Genomic DNA, 12,022 nt, shown 5'->3' on the forward strand with positions numbered 1-12,022 from the left:
TTAAATTTTAAGAAATTAATAAAACCATCCAAACTAGGAAATATTCTAAGATAGTTCCTGGAGAATATTAAAAGAGTATTTAATTATTTGTATTTAGATACTTTGAGAAGAAGAGAGTCGGTATCTCTCTTTTCTGTACTCCAGGATAGTTTATGTGCTCCCATCCTAATGGTTTTCTGTGTGAATGTGTATCTTTATCTTCCCATTAGATTTCATACTCGTGCTGTCTAATTAGTACAGGCCCATGGCCACATCATCTCTAGCACTTTCTAATTATTTGTTGAATAAATATTATTTCAGTCGGCATTTTTTTTTAGAGCAAAAACAAGTCTGTAATTTTACTATTCTCTATTTTATTCACATACTGTGACATTCCAAATGAAACTGACCCCTGGGAGTCAAGGAATAAGGTCATAACTTAGCCAAGAGGCCATAGAATTTATACTAGCATTTGCAAAATATGTAAGTTGTAAGTAAGGGAAATTTTATTAATTTTATTTCTGTAACTCTCTATTCTGAAGTATCAGTGGAGCTAAAGGCTTGGCTTTTGCAGCCTTCTCACTGGCCTTTACCAGGTGTATAAGTTGCTGTTCACTGAAATCCCATCTGTGTTGAAGCTCTGTTCTGCCACTTTTCCTACAAAACTCATAGTATGCCCCATGCCATTCATTACCCACTAAATTGTTGAGTAACATATCCCAGTTTAAGGCCAGTGATTCTCAAACCGCGGTGAGCATCAGAATCCCCTGGAGCTTGTTAAGACTGTAGATGCCACATCTCCCTAGAAAAATTCTGAAATCTGTAGGGTCAGTATGGATCCTAGGCATCTGTGGTTATAACACTTACTGGTGTTTCTGGAACCACTTTTCAGGAAAAATGCCGTTGAGTCAGACATTTATTTTGAGTGGAATGCTGTGGTTTTTTTTAAAAACGATTCCTCTAGAAGTTGTGAGGCATTCTAAATGTTTAAAAACCATTACGGGTATGCTTATGAATTCTCTTTGACATTGCAGAATCAAAACCGATTTATGTGGAATTGCAGATGTAATTATAAAATACTTTCTTTGCTCCAGTTTTATTGGTTTAGTGTATATTCATATGCCACTTTAAATACAATCTTTATTAAAAGTCTCTTTTTAATAAACTCTCATCTGTCAGGAATGAGAACAAAAAAATCAAATTGCGGTATTTTTGTGCTATTAATTTCTGCATACACAGTATTTATCTACACTTTTCTGTATGACCTTTTATTGGAGAAAAATGTTAGGTATTTAGAAGATACAATGTAATGTGCCTTTATTTCCTCTTATAATGGTCACTATTTAATATTACTAATATTGAAGCTGGATGGAGTGCTGAATTTTTTAATTACCAAAGTGTTTAGGATTAATTTCTACATTAAATTTTTTGTACATGTTGGTTATCTGAAAAAAAAAATGAATTGACAATACACAGTAATTTAATGCAAACCTTTATTAATTTCAGATAAATGAATGAGTTACATATTCCAGTGAGGTCATTATGACAATGAAAGTGGATTAATATTCAATATAAGGACCCTTCCCCATCCCCATTTTTATTTTTGCAGATGTTTCTTTTATGAGATGAATTTAGCATTCTTTAGATATGTGATGCTTCAAAAGGTTGGAAATTAGGAGACTTACTGTGGAACTTGACTTATAAACTTATAGGTGATCAGAATTCCTTAAAATGCCTTAATTTATCCTTTTTTTTTCTTTTCTTTTTTAGGGACTTTCTCCCTCGAGGGTCAGGCATTGTAACAAGACGCCCTCTGGTGCTGCAGCTTGTTACTTCGAAAGCAGGTAATGAATGTGGATGTTGCCACATGGATGAACATAGCCCATGGTACCTGTTGTTTGCATTCTTGAGTGTTTTTGTGCTGACTCTGCCATGGGTAGCTGTTTGTATTTCTGTCCAGAATGCTCCCTTCTTCATTGTTTTTTAGATTCCTTTTATTACATTAAAGGGAGAGTCTCACTTATTTTAATATATTTATATAATTTTATAGTATGGTATAACCACTAATATCCCTTTTGTATACTTCCTTCCTGTAGGTGTGTGAGTGTGTGTGTGTGTGTGTGTGTGTGTGTGTTTGGGAATTTTTAAAAGTAATTTATTATTGGAGTTCCTGTCATGGCCCAGTGGTTAACGAATCCGACTAGGAACCATGAGGTTGCGGGTTGGATCCCTGGCCTTGCTCAGTGGGTTAAGGATCCAACGTTGCCTGAGCTGTGGTGTAGGTTGCAGATGCGGCTCAGATCCCGCGTTGCTGTGGCTCTGGCATAGGCCGTAGGCCGGTGGCTGTGGCTCCAATTGGACTCCTGGCCTGGGATCTCCATATGCCGTGAGAGTGGCCCTAGAAAACGCAAAAAGATAAATAAAATAAAAGGTAATTTATTATCTATCTAATATCTGTATGCATATCTATAGTGTATCTGTGTTTATATCCATTTCTGTAATTAATGTGTTATTTTTGCCCCTTCTTTAACACCGTGATAATTTGATAGGCAAATGAGCCCTATTTTTTTTTTCTTTCTTTCTTTTTTCTTTTTTTTTGTTTTTAGTGCTTCACCTGTGGCTTATGGAAGTTCCCAGACTAGGGGTCGAATTGGAGCTGCAGCTGCTGGCCTCTGCCACAGCAATGCGGGACCCAAGATGCTTTTGCGACCTACACCACAGCTCACAACCGCTGGATCCTTAACCCACTGAAGCCAGGGATGGAACCCACATCCTCATGGATACTAGTGAGGTTTATAACCCACTGAGCCACAATGGGAACTCCTAATTTTATTTCTCAGTAACTGGCAATGTGGAATTTCTTTTGTGTGTTTGGTATTTGCATTTCTTCTTTTGTGAATTGGCTATTTTTATCTTTCCCAATTTCAAAAAAATTGAAGTATAGTTGATTTCCAATGTTGTTAGTTTCAGATATTCAGCAAAGTGATTCAGTTATACATAAGTATTTTTTTCAGATTATTTTCCTTTATAGGCTATTACAAAATAATGAGTATAGTTCCCTGTGCTATACAGCAGGTTCTTGTTGGTTATCTATTTTATATGTAGTAGTGGGTATATGTTAATCCCTAACTCCTAACATAACCATCTTTGTTCCTTTCCTCTTTGGTAACCATGAGTTTGTTTTCTATGTCTGAGGGTCTATTTCTGTTTTGTATATAAGTTCATTTCCCTCTAAGATTGGGAACAAAACAAGGATGTCCACTCTTGCCACTTGTATTCAGTATTGTACTGGAGGTTCTAGATGGGACAGTTGGGCAAGAGAAAAAAATAAAAGACATTGATACCGGAGAGGATAGAGTAAAATTATTTCTATTTGCAGATGATATGATCAAGTACATATAAATTTCTAAGGAATTCACTAAAAAACTATTAGAACTACAAACTAGTTCAGCAAGGTTGCAGGTTAAAAATAAGGATGCAAAAATCAATTGTATCTCAATACACTTGCAGTGCACAATCAAAAAATTAAGGCAAGAAAACACTTCTATTTATAGTGGCACCACACAGAATACACTTCTTAGGAATAAATTTAACAGGAGAGCAAAACTTATGCTCTGAAAACTACAAATTATTATTTGGTAATTGGGAAAATATCCCATGTTCACTGATTAGAAGATAATGTTAAGATGGCAGTACTTCCCAAATTGATAGATTCAATGCATCACTATCACAATTCAGCTAAGTTTTTGATAGAAAGTATAGGTATTTTAAACCATTTTTTAATGTAAAAAAATCTAAGTTTGATCCAAAGGAATGGAGTCAAATGCTATCCTTTGGAAAAAGTAAATTGCTTAAAGATCTGCATACTATTCTAAATTCTGGGGATATAGTAGTGACTAGGATGAAGTCTCTAGTCTGGTTATATAATTTTTAATGTACAGAAGTTTTACTCTTTATGGTTTTGTAAAATCTGTACATTTATGTTTAACAAAAAGTAAATATTTAGCATAAATTTTTCCCTTTCATACTTTTAAAGTTTAATGTTTAGTCTGAAATTTATTTTCTTTCTTAAAATATTTTTTTTTTTTAATGGCGACATCTGCAGCATATGGAAGTTCTTGGGTTAGGGATTGAATCTGAGCTGCAGCTGCATCCTATGCCCCAGGATTCTTTAACCAACTGTGCTGGACCACGGATTAGACCTGTGCCTTTGCAGTGACCTGAGCTGCTGCAATTGGATTCTTAATGTACTGCACCACAGTGAGAATCCTAAAATTTATCTTCATGTGTGCTTAAATAATTTTTGCACAATGTCCTCTATCTTATATTATGTTCTTTCAGCAATCTCTCATTTTTTTTTTTTCTGCTTTTTAGAGCTGCACCTGTGGCATGTGGAGGTTCCCAGACTAGGGGTCTATTTCGAGCTGTAGCCACCGGCCTGTGCCACAGCTGTAGCCATGCAGGATCCCAGCTGTGTCTGCGACCTACACCACAGCTCATGGCAATGCTGGATCGTTAACCCATTGAGCTAGGCCAGGGATCGAAGCCACAACCTCATGGTTACTAGTTGGATTTGTTCCTGCCACAACAGGAACTCCAGCAATCTCTTAATATCTTAAGAGTTTTACTGCAGTGTTTTACTGGGTTTATAATTTGCTTTAATATCTGTTAGGGCTTATAGTCCTCTCCTCATTTTTATTTTTATTTAGGGATTCTTTTCTGTTTGTGTCAAAGTTTAGGATAATTTTGTAAATACAAAACTATTGCCACTAGAATTATTTTGATTTTAATAGATTCATTAGAAAATAATCAATATCATTAACATATTCATTATTTTTTCCAATTCAGGGATCATGCTATTTCCTTTCATTTGCTCAAGTCTCCTTTTATTATTATTATTTAGCAAAATTCTTGATGGTCTTTATATGGCACCCATGTATTTCTAGTTAGGGTATTCATAATTTTTTTCTTGTGGCTTGAATACGGATTTTTTTCATTCTGTTTTCTAACCTCTAATTGCTGATCTATGTAAAAGCTGCTGTTTTTAGTTTTAATTTTTAAATTAACTGTCCTAACTCTACATTTGACAGATTAAAATATTTTTAATTGATTCTCTTGGTATTTTAATTATATAGTAATTTAATTTGCATTTCTTAATTTATTCAACAAATACTTATCATGCAAATACTGGAGTAGCTCAGAAAGGACACTTATTGACCAGAATATTAATAAGTTCATTGCAGTGGGGGTTTTGAGTATGACATGGGAAAGAAGTTCTTACATATTGAGCTCTTTGAGACGGTATGTCACATGCATCTTCCTTATACCTTTTTGTCAACAGTCTCTCAGTCTTGCCTCTTCTAAGCCCTTGACTATTTTTTCATTATTTCCCATTAATCAGTGAGGATCATATCTCCTCTCCCTCCTGTCTTTTTATGCAAAGCGGACTGGAAGTTCTTCCCTCAGGGAAAACTTACTGTCCCTGTAATCCTTCAAGAACCTCAAAATGGAGCTTTTGCATTGCAGCTGATGGTAGCTGAGAACTGTCTGTACCCCGTTTCTTTTACCCTAAAGGCACTGTTCATAGGAAAGTCTGGGGTATCACTACAGGCTTGGGTTGATGGAAGGCTAACAAAATGAAGCAAGGTGGGGATATATATCTCTTCTCATGCAGTATACTTGTGCCTTGAGATGCTACCTGGGGTAAGTTCCAGAAATAATATTTTCTCTTAATAGATTCATTTATTCAACCAACGTTTATTGATTGATTCCTGTGTTACAGGCAAATATCCCTGTCATCATGGAGCTTATATTCTTGGAGAGAAACCAACAATAAGGGGGGAAAAAAGGCAAAACAAACACATGGATGTTAGGTGATAAAGAAAGTGAGCATTTAAGCCATATTTGTGTAGGCATAGAGAAATTAGAAAGTTCTAAGATGCTTATATGTTTGGAGTTTAACAAGGAGGCCAGTAGGTCTAGAAGTAGAGTGAATGAAGAGGGGTAGTAGGAGATAGAGTAAGGAGGGACAATGTTGCTGAAAAAAAAAAAAAGCAGATTTGGTAGGGTCTTTTGGGCTAGGGACTTTGAAAGGGAACGTGAAAGAAGGATTAGACCCTTAAAGTACATGCCATTGAACACAAGGGAAAGAAATGATAGAGTGATTCAGGGATTTCAGAGTGGGTTAGGATAATTTCTTTTACTCATGAGGAGGATGAAGGGATACCTGTTCTGTTCCAACCAAATGGGAAGGGAAAAATGTGAGAGAAACTACAGGTAAATTTATGCTTTTAGTGGAATCCTCATTCGGTAACTTTTTTTTCTCTAGGAAAACTAGGAGAACAAGTATTTGCTGATAATTATTATTTTATCTTTTTATTTCCATTAGTATGTCACTCTAACGCCCTGTTGCAATGACCAGGACTTCCCGAACAATGTTGTGCCTCTTGTTTGATGAAAATACCTGTGTGTTAAGTTATGCATGTACTCTTTACTATTTGTTTTTTTCCTGGTAAGGAACTATTTTAGTTCTGATTTTTAAAATTTAAAAATCTAATGAATAGGTATGTAACTTTACTGAGTCACTTTGACACTTACTGAGATGATTTTTAAAAAACCCTTAATATGTTTACCCTTAAATTTACAGATTTCTTATTTAAGATGCTTGTTTAAGCATTCTAGCATTCCTAAGATGCATTTGATTATAGTAACTTATTCTTTTCTCTTACTGTTAAAGTAATTCCTCTAGATTACTTAGGTTATTTACATTTCTTTCTATACATATTTATCATTGTAAAGTTGTCAAATGAAAGCCATACTCGTCAGCATAAAATAAATCAAGTAACTTTCTGTCCTTTGACTTTTCTTCTATTAGCTTTTGATACTCTTAAAAAGCCAGTGATGCATTTGGTTTCTGTTCCCAATTAAGGAGGGCTGCTAGCTTGATTTTTTGCAAAAGGTTATGCGTTTGCCTCAGGGGTTCAGAGACAGCAGCCATGGGCAGTGAGAGCCTGGGTTAGGTTAAGCTTGAGGCTGTGGTTGTGCTGGGTCCAGAGGCATATAGGGAATATTCAGAATCATGTGGTTACTGAAATTTCTAATGCATATATTTTCCTGCCATAACCCCTGAAATGTTCATAAAAGAATTGCTAGCCCAGGCCAGTTGACTATAGAGAAATAATAATTTGCTGCCATTTTCGAGCATTAATTATATCTGAAGTGTGCAATTTTTCCCCCCTGTCTTTTTAGGGCCACACCCAAGTCATATGGAAGTTCTCAGGCTAGGGGTCGAATTGAATCAGGGCTGTGGCTGCCAGCCTATGCCACAGCCAAAGCAAGGCAGGATCCAAGCTGTATCTGCGACCTACACCACAGCTCACTGCAACGCCGGGTCCTTAACTCACTGAGTGATGCCAGGGATCGATCCTGTGTCCTCTTGGATACTAGTTGGGTTTGTTACCACCGAGCCACGCCGGGAATTCCATGAACTATTCAATTTGAAAATATTTTAATTTAATCTTCACAAGAACCTTCTGAAATATTATGATTCCTATTTTAGAAAAAGAGCCCCAGCAAGGTTAAGCTATTTGTCCAAGGCTACACTGTTGGTAGGATTTGGATTTGTTATTAGTATCTTCCTGTCACTGTTAATATTGCATTTTTTTTTAAATAAGAAACTCAAACTGCTTGATTTATATTTGCAGGACATACTTCATATTTTTATATTGTATTTTTTATGTGAAGGAGCACAAATATGTGATTATTAAATGTAGAAATTGTTTGGATAATTCGTAATTATCTTCTAATTTCCAACATAATGTCCATTCAGTAATATTTAACTGTTGTCTCCATCTTCTGCTGTACTAGTTGTGAAACCAAGCCAAAAATTAATTATGGATACTGTGTTTTGTTCTATGTAATTTGTTTTAGGACCTTTAGTACTTAGCACAGAGGGCATTCCAAGAAAACACACAGTGTTGTGAGAGAGGTGAGAAAAATCACTTCTTTCATTAACATTTTTAAGTGAGGTCCTGGTAGTTTGGTTTTAGAGAGAGAGATTTCTGAAGTACGGCTTGGGAGGACAAAAGTTGGACAAAGCATAGGTAAGGTGTTGGGTGAGGACTACAGTGTTGAGAACAAGGAAGTAGGAAGGTCTTCATAAGACAAGAAGACAGTTTTCAGTGCCTAGGGGCTTCCTCTGGTACCATGCTGAAACTCGGTTATGCCAGCTCCTTAGATCAGGCTGTGTACCTGTCTTCCCAGTGATGCCATGGTGGTAGCTTGAAGTTGCTCATGGTGGAAGAATTTACAGTATAGAAATCGGCAGATGTTACACATCAGGACTTTTTCCCCCCTGCAGTGACAGCTGGTAAACATTTACCAGCATACCACTGGTTTCATTCTTTGCAACACCTGATCTTACTGTTTACTGGTTAAATGGTATGTCAGACTGAGAAAGCAAATGTGTCTGAGTGTAATATTTTGATGAACTACTGAGTATTTGAAAAGTTCCCCTACTTTAAGAAGTGGTCCGTTTGGAATTTGATATGCCCCCTGAAGGGGAGGGTTTTTTTTAAGACACCAGAATCCAAGTCATTCTCTGTATTAAAAGTTAAGGACTTATACAAGTAAAGCCTGTAGGTCATGGTCAAGGATAAATGGTTTTGTTTTCTGTGAGAAGTTTTCTGTTAAGATATTCCCCTAAATGCTATTATATTCCCTCACTCTCCTTTACTTCTATGACATTAATGAAAGGAAGGAAGGTATTAAAAATCAGAAGTTACAAAATGAATACATTAAAGGTAATTTTTCAAATTACTGAAATATTCTTTCTTTTGTGAAAGATTTCCTTTTTGCTGACACCTTTCATGTATGTCAAATATAATGTTAATTCATCAAAATTTGATTTACCACCTTGGCATTGCATCTACCAAACAATATAGCATGTTTTAAAAACTGGCCAAGGCTTGTCATTTATTAGAGAATTGTTACTATTAAGTAGTTTGGGTCCTTGGTTAGCATTGCCGTTAATAACCATTTTAATAAAAAACCTCAGTAACGGAAATCTGAAAATTTGTTTCTGAGGCACCAGATAATTAACAGGAAGAGGTGGAGACACCAAGTTCAGGCAGCAGGTCTAAGAAGCAGCAGGAAGACTTGTGAAGGTGGCAAATCACTGTGGTCTGTGTCATGGGCTTCATGCTGGGGTCCGTTGTCAGGTCAGCATGGAGAGCACTCTGCGTCCTGGTAGAACTGAGCCAGCGGGCATTTGAGGCGATTGCTTGCTGCTACAGTAGCCAAAGAATAATTAATTCTGGAGAAAGACGTTAACTTTTCATTGAGGTGAGATATTTTAAAAAGTTTGTGTATTAGTTAGACTTTAAATCCTGATTTATGTGCAATGTCCGGGACTTATTCTCTAGTTTATTTTCATTTTACTTAAAAGATTTTTTTTTTTTATTATTTTCCCACTGTACAGCAAGGGGGTCAGGTCATCCTTAGATGTATACATTGCAGTTACAGTTTTTTCCCCCACCAAAAGATTTTTTTTGACCATGCCCATGGCAAGTGGGAGTTTCCTGGGCCCAGGCCACCACAGCAGTGACTCAAGCTGTTGCAGTGTCAACACAGGATCCTTAACGCGCTGCACAACAAGAGAACTCCTTTTTTTCTAGTTGAATAAATTAGACTGGCATATACTTAGTGGAAACATTCAAGTACTGTTTTGAATAACAACACTGGAAAGATTTTAAAACTACATACCTCATTTTGTTTTACATTTAAGTATCTGAATTTAATTAAAACTGATATTTTAGAGTGTTTTTGCAGAGGCTAAAATGTTTTTCTTTTCACTGTAACAAGTTAACCTCATAGTGAAAACAAATGTGATTTTTAACTGCAGCTTTGACCTTGTTCTGCTCCAGTGCTGGTTCCCTATTGCTTTCCATGTAAAGTACAGGTTACTGGAGTTCCCTCTGGTGGCTCAGTGATTTAAGAACCCAACTAGTATCCATGAGGATGTGGGCTCGATCCCTGGCCTCTCTCAGTGGGTTAAGGATCTGGTGTCACCATGAGCTGTGGTGTACGTCACAGATGTGGCTTGGATCCTGAGTTGCTGTGGCTATGGTGTAGGCTGGCAGCTGCAGCTCTGATTTGACTCCTAGCCTGGGAACTTTCATATGCCAAAGGTGTGCCCCTAAAAAGCAAAAAAAAAAAAAAACAACAAAAAAAAAAAGTACAGGGTACCACATAAAGTGCAGGTTCATTGTTTAAAGTTCTTTGAATATTATTCTTTTTTAAAATGATTTTTTCCCCATTAGAGCTGATTTACAGTTTCTGTCAGTTTTCTACTGTACAGCAAAGTGACCCAGTCACACAAACATATATACACTCTTTTTCTTACATTATCCTCCATCATGCTCCATCATAAGTGGCTAGATGTAGTTCCCAATGCCATGTAGCAGGATCTCATTGCTCATCCATTACAAAGGCAATAGTTTGCATCTATTGACCCTAGATTCCCAGTCCATCCTGCTCCCTCCCGCTCCCCCTTAGCAACCACAAGGCTGTTCTCCAAGTCCATGAGTTTCCCCCCCACCCCCTGTGGAAAGGTTCATTTATGCCAAATATTAGATTCCAGATATAAATGATATCGTATGATACTTGTCTTTCTCTTTCTGACTTACTTCACTTAGTATGAGAGTCTCTAGTTCCATCCATGTTGCTGCAAATGGCATTATTTTGTTCTTTTTATGGCTAAGTAGTATTCCTTTGTGGATATATATATATATATATATATATATATATCTCACTTCTTCCTAATCCAGTCTTCTGTTGATGGACATTTGGGTTGTTTCCATGTCTTGGCTATTGTGACTAGTGCTCCAATGCACATATGGGTGCATGTGTCTTTTTCAAGGAAGGGTTTGTCCAGATATATGCCCAAGAGTGGGATTGCTGGGTCATATGGTAGTTCTATATTTAGTTTTCTGAGGAAGCTCCATACTGTTTTCCACAGTGGTTGTACCAATTTACATTTCCACCAACAGTGAAGGAGCGTACCCTTGTCTCTACACCCTCTCCAGCATTTGTTATTTGTTGACTTATTAAAGATGGCCATTCTGCCTGGTGTGAGGTGGTACTTCATAGTAGTTTTGATTTGCATTTTTAATATGCTTAAAGTACTGTGCAGATTCCTAGGTATCATTCAGAGGTTTTGATTCAGCAGGTCTAGGGGTATGGCCCAGGATTCTGCATTTTATTTTATTTTTTTTCCCCTAGGGCCACACCCCATGGCATATGGAAATTCCCAGGCTATGTGTCAGATCCAAGCTGTAGCTGCCAGCCTATACCACAGCCACAGCAACACCCCATCTGAGTCACATCTGTGACCGACACCACAGCTCACAGCAATGCCAGATTCTTTAATCCACTGATCAAGGCCAGAGATTGAACTGCATCCTGATGGATAGTAGTTGGGTTCATTACCACTGAGCCGTGACAGGAACTCCTGGATTCTGCATTTTAAAGAACTACTTCTGGGTGCTTCTCAAGTTGTTGGTCTTTGGGTCACAGTTTGAGAAACACATATAACCATTTTATCTAATTATATCTCTGTTGTTTTCTTTTTCTAGATACTTTTCTTTCCTTCTTCCTTTTAATAGGATCTTTTTGTTGACGAATTTACCTGTCATTCTTTAAAAAGTCACCTAAATGGATTTCTCGCTGTAGTGCAATGGGTTAAGGATCTGGAGTTGTCTCTGTGGTGGCATGGGTTTGATCCCCAGGCCAGTGCAGTAGGTTAAGGATCCAGCATTGTTGTAGCTGTGGTGTAGGTTGTAGCTGTGGCTTGCATTCGATCCCTGGCCCAGGAAGTTCTATGTGCTGTGGGTGTAACTTGGAAAAAAAAAGTTGTTTAAATGTTTGGTCATGGCGTTTTTGTACAGGTACACTGTGCTTTCAGTGTAACAGGTACTCATTCAATTCCAAACTGTTCTCCTGCTGCCTGGGCATCTAGCTCAGATACCAGCACACCTGGCTCTAA

The 12,022-nt window shown here is 37.1% G+C and overlaps 1 protein-coding gene across 15 annotated transcripts in view; it reads left to right on the plus strand.

Moving 5' to 3' along the window:
• Positions 1 to 12,022, plus strand: part of DNM3 (dynamin 3) — a 542,471-nt gene that overhangs the window by 68,052 nt on the left and 462,397 nt on the right. For all 15 annotated transcript variants that reach the window (XM_021063640.1, XM_021063637.1, XM_021063646.1 and 12 more), the window contains exon 2: positions 1,750 to 1,823. In XM_021063640.1, the coding sequence (XP_020919299.1) occupies positions 1,750 to 1,823 (74 nt within the window). The remainder of the gene's footprint in view (positions 1 to 1,749; positions 1,824 to 12,022) is intronic.

Source organism: Sus scrofa, chromosome 9 (genome assembly GCF_000003025.6).
Source record: "Sus scrofa isolate TJ Tabasco breed Duroc chromosome 9, Sscrofa11.1, whole genome shotgun sequence".
Taxonomy (NCBI): Eukaryota; Metazoa; Chordata; class Mammalia; order Artiodactyla; family Suidae; genus Sus; species Sus scrofa.